This window comes from Bacillus rossius, chromosome 7 (assembly GCF_032445375.1).
Source record: "Bacillus rossius redtenbacheri isolate Brsri chromosome 7, Brsri_v3, whole genome shotgun sequence".
Taxonomy (NCBI): Eukaryota; Metazoa; Arthropoda; class Insecta; order Phasmatodea; family Bacillidae; genus Bacillus; species Bacillus rossius.
The window spans coordinates 72,773,528-72,790,257 of NC_086335.1; the positions used below are offsets into that span (position 1 = coordinate 72,773,528).

The 16,730-nt window shown below is 45.7% G+C and overlaps 2 protein-coding genes across 2 annotated transcripts in view; one reads left to right on the forward strand and one right to left on the reverse strand.

Moving 5' to 3' along the window:
• LOC134534388 (chaoptin) overlaps positions 1–11,765 on the forward strand; it is a 42,691-nt gene extending 30,926 nt beyond the window's left edge. The window contains exons 12-13 of the mRNA XM_063372852.1: positions 2,674–2,905; positions 7,457–11,765. Of these exons, the coding sequence (XP_063228922.1) occupies positions 2,674–2,905; positions 7,457–7,805 (581 nt within the window). The 3' untranslated portion in view covers positions 7,806–11,765. The remainder of the gene's footprint in view (positions 1–2,673; positions 2,906–7,456) is intronic.
• Positions 7,883–14,031, reverse strand: LOC134534634 (uncharacterized). The gene is made up of 10 exons (XM_063373122.1): positions 14,023–14,031; positions 11,260–11,594; positions 10,872–11,115; positions 10,594–10,821; positions 10,326–10,519; positions 9,859–10,206; positions 9,418–9,753; positions 8,986–9,300; positions 8,343–8,690; positions 7,883–8,237 (listed from the first exon to the last, which is right to left on the reverse strand). Exons 1-10 carry the CDS (start codon positions 14,029–14,031, stop codon positions 7,883–7,885), a joined length of 2,712 nt encoding a protein of 903 aa, XP_063229192.1.
• Between the last annotated feature and the right edge of the window lie 2,699 nt (positions 14,032–16,730).

The following is a 16,730-nucleotide window of genomic DNA, read 5'->3' on the forward strand; positions in this document are numbered from 1 at the left end:
GAAGTAGGTCATCGTCCTTTATGACTTTGGGCTTCATGTGTGTGTGTAAGTGCACTGTAGAATTGTAATCGTGTTGAAGTTAAATAATTTATCCAACCACTTATAATTTTTAAAGCATTGATCTATCACAAAATCGTTGGGCACAAAGGTCTGATAAAATTACGTACTATGGAAACTTTGAATTTATTAAATTTGGAGTAGTAATAGATGTCATACATTATTCAACAAAGCCTTGAAGGTGGCATTGTAGAATTATATACAGAGATCCTTTTTCAATGGTCGACGGGATGCGTCCATCGCACAAAGTACCTGCTTAGATACATCAGTCGTTTTCTTTAGTTTTTGACGTGATAACGTCTTATAAATCGATGAACGCCGGCTGTACGCACGAAAAAGCATGACTCATTGTCACGTTCCGCCTGAGCCGAGCGTGCAAGAACCGGCCAACCACCGTGTGAGAAAATCTTCTATAATATCAAACAGGTTAAGGCGGGCTTTTTAAAAGCAGTAATTTTAAAAATTTGATTTATTTGTCCTATTTCGTCATTTCAAATTAAAAATTTATTGACATTGATTTTATTTCCGTTTATCTCTATAACTAATTGTTCGTGATTATATTTAAACAAATATTTAAACTAAATTTGCAAAAACTGCAAATTATATTTGAAATTTAAAAAGTATGCAATTTTTCATCAATGTTTTCTTATGATGTTTTCACGTAAAATTATGGTCTGTAAACCGACTTTACAGACAACCCCTCCCCCTTTTTTTACATGCATGGCCCAAGCAAACTTACTATACATATCGATGACTGTCAACCCTTTTATGGCCTTAAGCCTTTATTCATTCGGGAATATAGTATCACCTCAACAAGGTCTGTCTGGAATAAATCACTCTTGCCACGTACTATGACTTTGCGGCGAAGATAGTTTCGCTTGCCAGGATGAGAAGTTCCAGTGTGATTACAATTTAACTCATAGTATGTATCCTGCTTCCTTCAGTTCCTCTAAATTGGAGAGTATCACTTTAGTATGCGAAGTATTCCTTGCTGCTCGCGAACCCATCAACCACTTCAATGGTGTCATAATTACATTTGGTTTGATCCAAATCACATAATCTTTTCTACATCTCAAATCCAATTTTTGTAATAATTCTCATTGTCTTACAGGTCGCAATATCTGGGATGAAATCTTTCATAATATAAAATTTTGTATGTACCTGTATGACATTGTCCACTTGAAGGATCTTTATGTTTATAAAGTGTACCGGTAGACCCCAATAATAATTTATATAACTTTAAAGCAGCAACTGATTACATTTTAGTTTGAACAAACACAAAGCAGGCTGAATTATATTTTATTCTATACAAATAATATGATTGAATTGAAAAAAAAATATTTTTTTCCTAAACCTTAACAATTTTTATTACATTTATAATTTCGGTTTGTCGTATCACTAGACTTGGCGTTCTACAATGATAGGTAGACTGTGACTGAACACCTTCAATTTATTTTTCTTTATTCTAAGGTGCACTGTGGCATTTACTTAGTCACGCTCTTAGAGGCAAATTATAATATTCGTTTTTAGTACTCCGTTCTGTACTTAAAGATCGTTTTATAGTGGTTTTGTAAGGTTAATAATTTTTTTTTAATTTCCTGTTTCACATAATTTGAGTAAGTATTCGCAGATGTAATTAGTTCATGATTATGAAACGCAATGCAAGATATTTACAAAATCAGTGTAGCTACCTGTGTTGTCCGCAGGCAACATGCTGCAGGGCAACTGGGCAGACGCCGCGGAGAGTATGTCCGAGCTGTGTTGTCCGCAGGCAACATGCTGCAGGGCAACTGGGCAGACGCCGCGGAGAGTATGTCCGAGCTGTGTTGTCCGCAGGCAACATGCTGCAGGGCAACTGGGCAGACGCCGCGGAGAGTATGTCCGAGCTGTGTTGTCCGCAGGCAACATGCTGCAGGGCAACTGGGCAGACGCCGCGGAGAGTATGTCCGAGCTGTGTTGTCCGCAGGCAACATGCTGCAGGGCAACTGGGCAGACGCCGCGGAGAGTATGTCCGAGCTGTGTTGTCCGCAGGCAACATGCTGCAGGGCAACTGGGCAGACGCCGCGGAGAGTATATCCGAGCTGTGTTGTCCGCAGGCAACATGCTGCAGGGCAACTGGGCAGACGCCGCGGAGAGTATGTCCGAGCTGTGTTGTCCGCAGGCAACATGCTGCAGGGCAACTGGGCAGACGCCGCGGAGAGTATGTCCGAGCTGTGTTGTCCGCAGGCAACATGCTGCAGGGCAACTGGGCAGACGCCGCGGAGAGTATGTCCGAGCTGTGTTGTCCGCAGGCAACATGCTGCAGGGCAACTGGGCAGACGCCGCGGAGAGTATGTCCGAGCTGTGTTGTCCGCAGGCAACATGCTGCAGGGCAACTGGGCAGACGCCGCGGAGAGTATATCCGAGCTGTGTTGTCCGCAGGCAACATGCTGCAGGGCAACTGGGCAGACGCCGCGGAGAGTATGTCCGAGCTGTGTTGTCCGCAGGCAACATGCTGCAGGGCAACTGGGCAGACGCCGCGGAGAGTATGTCCGAGCTGTGTTGTCCGCAGGCAACATGCTGCAGGGCAACTGGGCAGACGCCGCGGAGAGTATGTCCGAGCTGTGTTGTCCGCAGGCAACCCTCTGGAGTGCAGCTGCACGGTGCGGCCCTTGAAGCAGTGGCTGTCGGCGCAGACCAGCCCGAGCGACACGTACGCCAACCTGACCTGCTCGGCGCCTGACTTCCTGGCCGGTCGCCTGCTGGCCGAGGTGTCTGAGGACCGCATGACCTGCCCGGACAAGGACCCCGCCAGTAGCGATGCCCAGCTGGCTGTCAATCCCGACATCAAGTTCAGAGACATCAGTCGGTAAGTCCGTGTTCCTGATATTTACTACTAACTCTAACTATACGTTTGAATGGGTGGGATATTATTATGTACGGCAACTTGATATTGTTACGAGGCTGTTGGAGACAACGTCCAGACAGCCAAACCGGCGTGAAGGTATGATGGATTTATAGGGAAAACGCAGCCTCCTCTTGATACGGGGCACAACACATACGGCACTCTCCCTGCCTTTACAACTTCAAGGATCTTTCATTAGCAGGCCACTTTCTTCTGACAGCCACACCCCTTCTCCTTGAGACCATTCTTCCGGCGTGTTGGAGGGTTCTGCAATCTCCCAGAGCACCGCCACTTGATGTGGAGTAACCAGGAAGTCGTCGTTATAGCAGCTCAAGTGTCAAGTTTATTTCACCCCTCAGGGTTGAATTTTGTAAAATGGTAACTTTGTGGGTAGTAGTTTATATATGTTTATAATTGAACACCAGTATATCTTATTATGCTTAGTTAAATTCGGAGATTTAATTATTTTTTTAAAACCCAATACCTACATAAATTTTTCACCTCTTAGGGGTTGAATTTCGTAAAAAATAAAAATTTGTGGTTGGTAGTATTGGTATGTTTATTATTATTTATATCAATTTCTATTTTTACGCTTGATTATATTCGGGGATATAATTATTTATTTTAAAAACTAATAAACTCCTTTTCCACCCCATATGGGTTAAATTTTTCAAAATCGTAAAATTGAGGTTGGTAATATTAGTGTTGTTTGTTATTAGTACCAATTTTTATTCTAATGCTGGATTTGATTCAGTGACATAATTATTTATTTAAAAACCTATTTAACATCTTTTTCACCCCTTCGGGGTTGAATTGTGTAAAATAGTTAACTTGTAGTTGGTAGAATTGGTATGTTTATATTTTTTACCAAATAACTTTTATTGGGCTGTTATATTCGGAGATATTATTTATTTTAAAACCAAATTTACCCCTTTTTCACCCCTTAGGGGTTAAATTTTCCAATATGTTAAACTGGGTTTGGTAATTTTTGTCTACTATTGGTACCCACTATCTTTCCTTATGCTTTTTTAATTTTAGATATATATTTAACTATCTTAAAATGGTATTCACCCCTTTCACTTCCTTAGGGGTGGAATTTCGAAATTATTTATAGCCTAGTTTTTAAGTTTGCCAGAGTCTTTTCCTATTAAAAGCGTCAAGTATTTCTTGATTGATGCTGGAACAAACAGACAAAAAGTTTTAAAACTATATTTTTCAGTTCTCAATAACATAAATAGCCATTTACATTTTTTTAAAATCATTTCGTCCAATGTACAGACATTTTATCCACAATAATTTAATAATAGTATAGATAACTGCCAGAACTAAATTGTTTCCTTGCCTTTCATATAATTGAAATTTTGGAATGTACTGTTTTTTTGATTTTAATCATGTACCCAACAATTGAATGAAGTTGTGCTCATAAGGCAGGTATGAAAAAAGTTAGGTCAAAGTTTTTATTTTCACAACATAGATGAATCTGTAATTGCCTTTACAATACCAACAAATTTTGTAAGCAAAGTTATTACTCAAAACTGTGCTTGAGCAGATCTTATAAACAACCTTACTGCAGGAAAATTTTATAGAAATGCAAAACCTTTACAAACAAATTTTTCATTAGGAAAGTTAATTTATTGCTGTTCGAAATCCAATATTAATTGGAACCTAACATATTCACATAATAAAGTTTTTAACCCATTGTAAATATATGTTAATGTGAAACAAACACTGATATAACCTAAAAACCTACATCTTACCTCCACAATTGCAATAAGGGAAAACGAGATGAGTGCATGCTTAGCGATTTTATAATTTTATGGCATTATGAATAATAAAGGTTTGAAACACCTGCACAAATATGTTAAATTACACATTCACAAATACTTCTACTAAATACAAATGTGTTTGTGAAGTTACAACCTTATTCTACGTACCTCAAAAGGGACAGTTAATTTAGTAATAATGGCATTCCTTTTACTCGTTTGTTCTATTCCAACTATGTACGTTCCTGCAAAACATTTATATCCTAAAATCCTGCTGCGCCACTTTTTGCCTCTATTTATGTGATTCGACATAGCTACAGACAACTTGCTATCAGCAGGTATTGTCACCATAGTGATGATACAACGTTATTCCTAGGTAGTAAATTTTTACCACACAGTAATCACCTTTGATTTGCAAAATGCAGTGACATCTCTTATAAACATAGTAAATGCGTTTTTCCATGCATGACGAGTATTCCGCGAAAATGGGAGTTACAACGTTCTGCTCCGCCCTTTAAATATCTAATATCTTAAATCAAGACTCTAGGCAAAAAAAAAAAACACAATTTCACAATGACAAGAAATGAAAGTTGTATGAGGCGTTTTCCTGTCACACCCCTTTTCATCCGAAAACCTACAGTCTAACCTAGCCGCGCGTGGGAAGCAGGGCTTGCTACATTCTGGAATAAAGGAGTACATGGCCTGAGGCCGAAAACCTGGCGTAAGAAGGTAAGAAGCAATAACAGGGAAATAGCTTCCATAACGAAGTAATATCAGCCGGAGGGGAAGTTTAAAGAGGGGCGCCGGCCTGGTTCCAAAGGCAGAAGCAGTCGGACCTCGTAACGAGCTGCTTACGGGAGTCCGCACAAGCTGTGGCTACGAGGAGTTCAATGCAAGCAGTCAGTTACGAGGGGATGGAGACCAAGGATACGACACCGAGAAGTTGGGAATTATGAACCAGCATCTGGAGCCCCAGAAAGCAGCGAGACGAGTACGGTGGTCGTCTGCGAGTTAGCAGTTTGATACTCGCGGTACAGCTGATCCACGGCCTGTGAATCAGCGAGTCGAACATTCGTCCGTAACACTAGCAAGTCCAAGACTCGCCAGGCGAAGATTACAAGAAACTCGCCGTGGTTGTCTCAACTCGCCGTCACGTTGAGCCTGTGGAAGAACGACACGCTACCCGCAAATGTCCGTCGCTACTGCAACATTCCGATTGGCAATATGCCGAACAGAACAGCTTGGACTGCCTTGGTGACTCGTTGGAAGAGTTACCCCGCTGGTGAGGACCAGAGAAGACTACTCTTCGCAGCTGTTGGGTGACGTCGTGGCTACGAGCAAGTGGGAGAGATACTCGCATCCTGCGAGTTGATTTCTTCAGGCAGAGATGCATGTGACGAGCACTGGACGAGCTGATAGACCCAGAGGTGTGGACCAGGAGCACTGGAGTCCAGGAGGCCCTAGCACACTGCGGGTATGGTGGACTCCCTACACCAGCCACAGCTGTCGGTGGTGAGTTACCAAATATTAAAGGATTCGTCTTGGGGTCTACGAAGGTAACTCTTCCTGCTAAAAGTATACAATTTGAGCTAGTTCTCTATAAAACCTCAAGGTTAAATGCAATGTTTTTAATTTAACCATTTTAGCAAACATACTAATGTTGGAAATAACATGTATTCAAAATGCTAATGTTTTATTTTAGTTTATTAATAATTTCAAGTCATTTTTAAAGAGGGTATTTAAAGGATAATGATTTTTTGTTGTGTTACAAAAGAAGTGTGCTCAAGTATAATTATCATGACACCAAGTGTTACAGTTAATGTTCAATATTAGTTTGTTTATTTAATCAACAGAATCTTAAGCAACGAAAAGTAGTCCACCCATCGGATGAAGTTTTGTTATCGGTTATGATGTTATGATTGCAAACAGTTAGAATTATTTGTGAATAATAAGAGTTAAAAATGATGTTTATATCACTTATTGGTTACCCCTGCGTCATTTAAGATATTTTATAACTAACCAAAACATTTTTTCTATAAGTATCGCAATTATTGTGAATACACCATTAAACAGTTTACAATCGTCAAAATACCGCATGTAATTTAAAGTGACTAGATGCACTCACATACAAGCTTGCTTTCGTGAGTGCTAAATTTCCTGGTTAATTAAGTGAATATTGTCAACAAAGTGTAAAAAAAATGGGAAATAAATTATTATTATTATTACAGTTCGAGGTCGACATTTATGTCTTCGCCGGCAAGGCCTATTTATTTTCACCTGGGCGACGATAAGACTTACTCTATGCAGTTTGGTAAATAGTTAGGCTTAGCCAAAGAAGACCTTGTGGTAGCACATCAGGGCAGACACGAGCGCAGCTCCGTGGCCCTGCCACGCGACGGCCGCGTGGTTGCTCTCCGCGGCGCAGTCGTCTCAAACACAATTCCTAGCGCGGGGTTCAGTCTCTCTATTTGTGTGGTGGTTATTAACTTTACCGATAACAAATTTAAAGAACACTAAAATATTGATCTACAGAAGTTATTAAAAATTAACAAAATAATTTAACAAAAATTAGTAAACTAAAACAAGACGAAAAAAAATAATATTTTAACTGAAGTTGTAAATCCAACAAAAAGAGTAAAGCCATTTTGAGAAAAAGAAGGCTTTAGTTTTTACATATTTTTACAAGCTGTTTAAAGCTATTTAAAATAGTTACAGATGTTTATTACAAGCCTGCCTGTGTGCTGTGCTGCAGGTCTGCCGGCGGTGAGATCTCGGCCACGTGGTTTGTGACGACTCGGGACGATGTGGGCGCCTTCCACCTGCTGGTGCGTGACACGGCCTCCCGCGGCGCTCCGCCTGTGTACGAGCAGGACCTGCCTTATTCGGCCCGCAGCCACGTGGTTCCCAGGCTGTCCGCCGTGCAAGCTGGCGCGCCTCTGGAGCTCTGTGTCCTGGCGCAGGACAGCACAGGCGCGTCTCGCCGCTGGCGGGCCGGCCAGTGCCGCTCCCTGGGCGAGGCCGTGTCTACCGCGGCGCAGACACTGCCCGGCTGCGCGCTGCTCTGCGCCCTCGCTCTGCTGGGCAGCTGGTCCACATGCTAGTCTCCTGGCGCAGGACAGCACAGGCGCGTCTCGCCGCTGGCGGGCCGGCCAGTGCCGCTCCCTGGGCGAGGCCGTGTCTACCGCGGCGCAGACACTGCCTGGCTGCGCGCTGCTCTGCGCCCTCGCTCTGCTGGGCAGCTGGTCCACATGCTAGTCTCCTGGCACAGGACAGCACAGGCGCGTCTCGCCGCTGGCGGGCCGGCCAGTGCCGCTCCCTGGGCGAGGCCGTGTCTACCGCGGCGCAGACACTGCCTGGCTGCGCGCTGCTCTGCGCCCTCGCTCTGCTGGGCAGCTGGTCCACATGCTAGTCTCCTGGCACAGGACAGCACAGGGGCGTCTCGCTGGCGGCCCGGCCAGTGCCGCTCCCTGGGAGAGGCCGTGTCTACCGCGGCGCAGACACTGCCTGGCTGCGCGCTGCTCTGCACCCTCGCTCTGCTGGGCAGCTGGTCCACATGCTAGTCTCCTGGCACAGGACAGCACAGGCGCGTCTCGCTGGCGGGCCGGCCAGTGCCGCTCCCTGGGCGAGGCCGTGTCTACCGCGGCGCAGACACTGCCTGGCTGCGCGCTGCTCTGCACCCTCGCTCTGCTGGGCAGCTGGTCCACATGCTAGTCTCCTGGCACAGGACAGCACAGGCGCGTCTCGCTGGCGGGCCGGCCAGTGCCGCTCCCTGGGCGAGGCCGTGTCTACCGCGGCGCAGACACTGCCTGGCTGCGCGCTGCTCTGCACCCTCGCTCTGCTGGGCAGCTGGTCCACATGCTAGTCTCCTGGCACAGGACAGCACAGGCGCGTCTCGCTGGCGGGCCGGCCAGTGCCGCTCCCTGGGCGAGGCCGTGTCTACCGCGGCGCAGACACTGCCTGGCTGCGCGCTGCTCTGCACCCTCGCTCTGCTGGGCAGCTGGTCCACATGCTAGTCTCCTGGCACAGGACAGCACAGGGGCGTCTCGCTGGCGGCCCGGCCAGTGCCGCTCCCTGGGCGAGGCCGTGTCTACCGCGGCGCAGACACTGCCTGGCTGCGCGCTGCTCTGCACCCTCGCTCTGCTGGGCAGCTGGTCCACATGCTAGTCTCCTGGCACAGGACAGCACAGGGGCGTCTCGCTGGCGGCCCGGCCAGTGCCGCTCCCTGGGCGAGGCCGTGTCTACCGCGGCGCAGACACTGCCTGGCTGCGCGCTGCTCTGCACCCTCGCTCTGCTGGGCAGCTGGTCCACATGCTAGTCTCCTGGCGCAGGACAGCACAGGCGCGTCTCGCCGCTGGCTGCCCGGCCAGTGCCGCTCCCTGGGAGAGGCCGTGTCTACCGCGGCGCAGACACTGCCCGGCTGCGCGCTGCTCTGCGCCCTCGCTCTGCTGGGCAGCTGGTCCACATGCTAGTCTCCTGGCGCAGGACAGCACAGGCGCGTCTCGCCGCTGGCTGCCCGGCCAGTGCCGCTCCCTGGGAGAGGCCGTGTCTACCGCGGCGCAGACACTGCCCGGCTGCGCGCTGCTCTGCGCCCTCGCTCTGCTGGGCAGCTGGTCCACATGCTAGTCTCCTGGCACAGGACAGCACAGGGGCGTCTCGCTGGCGGCCCGGCCAGTGCCGCTGCCTGGGCGAGGCCGTGTCTACCGCGGCGCGCACACTGCCTGGCTGCGCGCTGCTCTGCACCCTCGCTCTGCTGGGCAGCTGGTCCACATGCTAGTCTCCTGGCACAGGACAGCACAGGGGCGTCTCGCTGGCGGCCCGGCCAGTGCCGCTGCCTGGGCGAGGCCGTGTCTACCGCGGCGCAGACACTGCCTGGCTGCGCGCTGCTCTGCGCCCTCGCTCTGCTGGGCAGCTGGTCCACATGCTAGTCTCCTGGCACAGGACAGCACAGGGGCGTCTCGCTGGCGGCCCGGCCAGTGCCGCTCCCTGGGCGAGGCCGTGTCTACCGCGGCGCAGACACTGCCTGGCTGCGCGCTGCTCTGCGCCCTCGCTCTGCTGGGCAGCTGGTCCACATGCTAGTCTCCTGGCACAGGACAGCACAGGGGCGTCTCGCTGGCGGCCCGGCCAGTGCCGCTCCCTGGGAGAGGCCGTGTCTACCGCGGCGCAGACACTGCCTGGCTGCGCGCTGCTCTGCGCCCTCGCTCTGCTGGGCAGCTGGTCCACATGCTAGTCTCCTGGCACAGGACAGCACAGGGGCGTCTCGCTGGCGGCCCGGCCAGTGCCGCTCCCTGGGCGAGGCCGTGTCTACCGCGGCGCAGACACTGCCTGGCTGCGCGCTGCTCTGCACCCTCGCTCTGCTGGGCAGCTGGTCCACATGCTAGTCTCCTGGCGCAGGACAGCACAGGGGCGTCTCGCTGGCGGCCCGGCCAGTGCCGCTGCCTGGGCGAGGCCGTGTCTACCGCGGCGCAGACACTGCCTGGCTGCGCGCTGCTCTGCGCCCTCGCTCTGCTGGGCAGCTGGTCCACATGCTAGTCTCCTGGCACAGGACAGCACAGGGGCGTCTCGCTGGCGGCCCGGCCAGTGCCGCTCCCTGGGAGAGGCCGTGTCTACCGCGGCGCGCACACTGCCCGGCTGCGCGCTGCTCTGCGCCCTCGCTCTGCTGGGCAGCTGGTCCACATGCTAGTCTCCTGGCACAGGACAGCACAGGGGCGTCTCGCTGGCGGCCCGGCCAGTGCCGCTCCCTGGGCGAGGCCGTGTCTACCGCGGCGCAGACACTGCCCGGCTGCGCGCTGCTCTGCGCCCTCGCTCTGCTGGGCAGCTGGTCCACATGCTAGTCTCCTGGCACAGGACAGCACAGGCGCGTCTCGCTGGCGGCCCGGCCAGTGCCGCTGCCTGGGCGAGGCCGTGTCTACCGCGGCGCAGACACTGCCCGGCTGCGCGCTGCTCTGCACCCTCGCTCTGCTGGGCAGCTGGTCCACATGCTAGTCTCCTGGCACAGGACAGCACAGGCGCGTCTCGCTGGCGGCCCGGCCAGTGCCGCTGCCTGGGCGAGGCCGTGTCTACCGCGGCGCAGACACTGCCCGGCTGCGCGCTGCTCTGCACCCTCGCTCTGCTGGGCAGCTGGTCCACATGCTAGTCTCCTGGCACAGGACAGCACAGGGGCGTCTCGCCGCTGGCGGCCCGGCCAGTGCCGCTCCCTGGGCGAGGCCGTGTCTACCGCGGCGCAGACACTGCCTGGCTGCGCGCTGCTCTGCGCCCTCGCTCTGCTGGGCAGCTGGTCCACATGCTAGTCTCCTGGCACAGGACAGCACAGGGGCGTCTCGCTGGCGGCCCGGCCAGTGCCGCTCCCTGGGCGAGGCCGTGTCTACCGCGGCGCAGACACTGCCTGGCTGCGCGCTGCTCTGCACCCTCGCTCTGCTGGGCAGCTGGTCCACATGCTAGTCTCCTGGCACAGGACAGCACAGGCGCGTCTCGCTGGCGGCCCGGCCAGTGCCGCTGCCTGGGCGAGGCCGTGTCTACCGCGGCGCAGACACTGCCCGGCTGCGCGCTGCTCTGCACCCTCGCTCTGCTGGGCAGCTGGTCCACATGCTAGTCTCCTGGCACAGGACAGCACAGGGGCGTCTCGCCGCTGGCGGCCCGGCCAGTGCCGCTCCCTGGGCGAGGCCGTGTCTACCGCGGCGCAGACACTGCCTGGCTGCGCGCTGCTCTGCACCCTCGCTCTGCTGGGCAGCTGGTCCACATGCTAGTCTCCTGGCACAGGACAGCACAGGGGCGTCTCGCTGGCGGCCCGGCCAGTGCCGCTCCCTGGGCGAGGCCGTGTCTACCGCGGCGCAGACACTGCCTGGCTGCGCGCTGCTCTGCACCCTCGCTCTGCTGGGCAGCTGGTCCACATGCTAGCCGCCAGTCGCCAGTCTCCTCGGGGCAATATCACGTCTGCTAATTATTTATTTATATTTTATACCAACAATCATTTTTTCTATCAGAAAAAAACTTGACGTTGATTTTTGTAAAGTTGTTGTTAAATGTAAGTAATGTGCAATAAATAAACAAATGAGGATTGGAAATAATTCATATTCTCGTATCTTTAATTATGTAGCGTAATTATTTTTCCCATAAAATTTAATTAATTCATTAATTTTATTAATTTATCATTATTGTTTATAAAAAATTATAATTTGTAATATGTTCTCTTCAAGAATAGTTTTATTTTATAAGACATATGTGTATGAGGAGGATCTGAACAGCATCCATATCCTAGTAGGTACAATTTAAACTATACCGAAAATGCTTTCATCACAATTTATTTCTTCAGTTTATGCACATCGCAATGTCACCATTCCCCAGATATCAGACAAATATAGTGAAATGTACTAGGAAAGAATAGGACTAGGGTCTCCAATAAATTTAAAACTGTGCCAAGAACACAGAAAAAAACAGAAGGAATACAACTAAGTAAAAAGGGCCTATGCTAAAATAGGAGTAAGGAGGTGAGTCTCGTATAAGCCAGGAATGAATATATTAGTTCAAAACAATTGTTAATTTTAATGTTACATGTGCATTGGGGCAACAAAGCAGAATGCTCACAATATTGATGATAAAATTAATTAGAAGACAATACATTACTTGCATAATTAAAAAAATACTTAGGTACATATATTTAGTTTGAATATTATTAATAAGACAGAAAAAAAATTCTTGCTTAAGATTCTAAAAAAAAAAAGAGATTATACGACAGTAAGCGTATTTTACAAGAGGTAAGTTACAACTTGAGGGAGCGCCAACTTTCAAGAATAAATAAATAATAGTTTAAAAACTAAAAAAAAAAAAACAGGCTTTGTATAGAAAACCAAACTAAAAAATATAAAATAAATTTTAATAAATTTGAATTAAGAATAGTGTAAAATTTTTTTATAAATATAAATTAATAATAGCGTGAATAAGAAAATAATGTATTTTATTTTAAAAAAAGGGTGGGGTGCATGGTGTCAATAGTTATAAATATTTTATTGACATATATGAGAAGAAGGATTATTATTTCGATAATATCTTAAAAAGCACCCCACGCTTTTTTTAAATAAAATACTTTTTTTTCCACGCTATTATTAATTTATATTTATAAAAAAATTTACACTATTCTTAATTAAAATTTATTAAAATTTATTTTCTATTTTTTAGTTTGGTTTTCTATATAAAGCGTGTTTTTTTTTAGATTTTCAAACTATTATTTATTTTCTACTTTTTATTTTGGTTTATTTATAAAACTGTTTTTTTTTTTTTTTTTTTTTTTTCCGCTCAATTTCATCTGCTTATCAGGTGTAGCTATTTAGGTTATGTATATGGTGTTTGATATCCCATCTGCTGTTGGTTTCACAGCAAAATCAAACCTCAATTTTTCCATGTTTCGTGAAATATTTGCATAAAATGTTTTATAATAATGTTTCACTATTAGTTAATTGGTAAAATAAAACAAAGACGTCAGTAGTATAGGAATGTATGTCCGGGCACAGGCACCAGGCGCGAGGTGCTGGTGCCGGGCTAATGACCGATTGCTCTGACGTCACGGTGGCCATCTTGGATGTTTGTGACCTTGACCTTTGACCTTGACCTTTCACCCTCAAACTTGTAAAATTTGCCAAAATTGGGCAAAATTTGCCCAAAATTCCTCAAAATTCGCCAAACTTTCCATTTTTGTGGAAAAACTTCCGCCAAAAAATCACAAAAAAATTCCACAATTCAAAAATTAGGATTTCGAAAATCCTCAAAAGTTGTTTTATCTTAGAAACCACGAAAATTCCTAAAAGCGGCTTAAAAGTCCTAAGAACTACCCGCTTTAAGCCACCGAGGTCATGACCTTGAAAATTAGGATGTCATGCCAGCCATCTTCGATTATGACGTCACCATTGCAATTATCGTTACTCCCGCCATCTTTAAAATCTTTATTTATTATCCGATTTTAATGGAAAAAAATTAAAAATTATAAAAAAATTCAATCAATAAAATTTTAATAAAACAATATTTAAAAAACAAACATTTATGACATGGAGCTCGAAGTCCTCGGTTCGAACCCGGCAAGGGCAAAATTAAAAATGACGAACGATCCTTCCCACGTGGTAGCTGCAGGCAGACTGACCCCCACCACTTATGTCAAAGTATATATCGTCACCTAGTTTGACGTCATGTCCGCCATCTTTAAAATCCGTAATTTTTATGTTAGAAAATCGGGAAAATTTTTAAAAATCATTAAAAAAATTAATCAATTGAATTAAATAATAAAAATGTAATAAAATATTACTTATAAACCATTGTTGCACACATCATTACGGTCGCCATCTTGGATTATATAAATGTTGCATGTTTCGTTACGCCCACCATTTTGGTTGAGTACGATGTTATCGTTACACTTTACGTTATGAACGCCATGTTGGATCATATTATTGTTGCATGTTTCGTTATGTTCGCCATCTTTGAATCGTGCAATTATTTAGCTAGAAATTCGGGAAAAATTCCAAAATTCACCGAAAAAATCATACATTACTTTTTATATTGAATCGATATTTGGTTCGACCACTGGGCGATACAAAAAAATATATATGTAAAAATACCTCAAAAATTACAGATTAGAAAATAAAACACTGTAAGTTCTTTCTCAAACATAATATTCATTACATAATTTCTATTCTACTACAGGATCAGTTGCGAAAGCCAGCAATCTTATAATCATTAGTTCCGCATCGGTGTGAAATGATTAATTCTTAGATTCAATCGGTTTATACTAGACAGAGACCAACCAGATCCTTTACTTACATAGTCCTCCTCTTCTTGGCAGAGTTTCTGGATACCATGTTTAACAGATTGCTTCACATCGTCAGAACTGTAAAATTGTAACGGTCTATGTCTTGAGAGGACTTCTTCTCTAGGTCCTCGAACGGAAAAGATTTACCATATAAACAGTCAAGCCACAAGTTATAATTTAAACGTTGTTACTTCATCAGTAAGCTGTATGATTATGTTCTACTTGATATCCTCAAGAAAAATAAAAATGTATTAAGCTCCAAAAGGCTCCAAAAGCTCCAAAAGGCTCCAAAAGGTGCCAAAGGCTCCAAATGGCTCCAACAGCTCCAAAAGGTTCCAAATGCTCCAAAAGGCTCCAAAAGCTCCAAATGCGCCCAAAGCTCTATCAGTCACTGACGCCAACTGATTTCAATTACTTTTTTTTATCGAACTTGGCATTATTACTTACATGTATTTATTAGTATAGCCTACATTTTGACTGGCATTGGTGACACTTTTTACACCTTTAAGTTATAAGTTTTATTTAGAAATCAGATTTCGAGAAATGGTAGATACTATCTTGAAAAATATATATATTAATTTATCTTCAAGTTTATACACATAAATTTAATTTAAGCCATTATTGTATGTAGCCAGCTTCCCTCAGTTCTTTGAGTATGAAGGATATTTCTTTAATGTTAGAATAGTTTCCTGCACATAGCGAACCATGTAGTAGTCTTAGCCTGTCAACCAATATGTTAGGATCTTCCCATGAGGTATAATCAATCTCTTATGCTACGTTCGTCATCCTTGCATGTTTATAATAAATATTATTATCTCTGGTGTTTTTCGTTTTAACACCAACCACAAGGTCACTTTCGTCATCATGCCAGTGATTATCACAAGCTTGATCAGGATAATTTATTTTATTACGACGTTTCCATCGTTTTGGTCTCAAGCCACCATCACAGTCTTCGCTCTGGCATGCTTTTGGTGCTTCAGCACAGTACTCAATCTTGTCAACCTTAGATGTGTCAGCACAGTCATCGATCATGTCAGCTTCAGATGTGTCACCACAGTCTTCAATCATGTCAGCATCACAAGCTTGATCAGGATAATATATTTTATTACGTCGTTTCCATCGTTTTGGTCTCAGACCACCATCACAGTATTTGATCTTGCCTGCTTTAGGTGCTTCAGTACAGTACTGTACAGTTACTGTCAGTAATGTATACTAATAAATACATGTAAGTAATCATGCCAAGTTCGATAAAAAAAAGTAATTGAAATCAGTCGGCGTCAGTGACTGATGGAGCTTTGGGCGCAATTGGAGCTGTTGGAGCCATTTGGAGCCTTTGGAGCCTTTTGGAGCCTTTTGGAGCCTTTTGGAGCATTTGGAGCCTTTTGGAGCCATTTGGAGCCTTTTGGAGCCTTTGGCACCTTTTGGAGCCTTTTGGAGCTTTTGGAGCCTGATGGAGCTTCACACATTTTTATTTTTATTGATGATATCAAGTAGAAAATAATAAATCAGCTTACTGATGAAGTAACAACGTACGGACCTTTAAATTATAACTTGTGGCTTGACTGTTTATATGGTAAATCTTTTCCGTTCGAGGACCTAGAGAAGAAGTCCTCTCAAGACATAGACCGTTATAATTCTACAGTTCTGACGATGTGAAGCAATCTGTTAAACATGGTATCCAGAAACTCTGCCAAGAAGAGGAGGACTATGTTAGTAAAGGATCTGGTTGGTCTCTGTCTAGTGTAAACCGATTGAAGCTAAGAATTAATCATTTCACACCGATGCGGAACTAATGATTATAAGATTGCTGACTTTCGCAACTGATCCTGTAGTAGAATAGAAATTATGTAATAAATATTATGTTTGAGAAAGAACTTACAGTGTTTTATTTTCGAATCTGTAATTTTTGAGGTATTTTTACATATATATTTTTTTGTATCGCCCAGGGGTCGAACCAAATATCGATTCAACATGAAAAGTAATGTATGATTTTTTCGGTGAATTTTGGAATTTTTCCCGAATTTATAGCTAAATAATAACACGATTCCAAGTTGGCGAACATAACGAAACATGCAACAATAATATGATCCAACATGGCGTTCATAACGTAAAGTGTAACGATAACATCGTACTCAACCAAAATGGTGGGCGTAACGAAACATGCAACATTTATATAATCCAAGATGGCGACCGTAATGATATGTGCAACAGTAGTTTATAAGTAATATTTTATTAA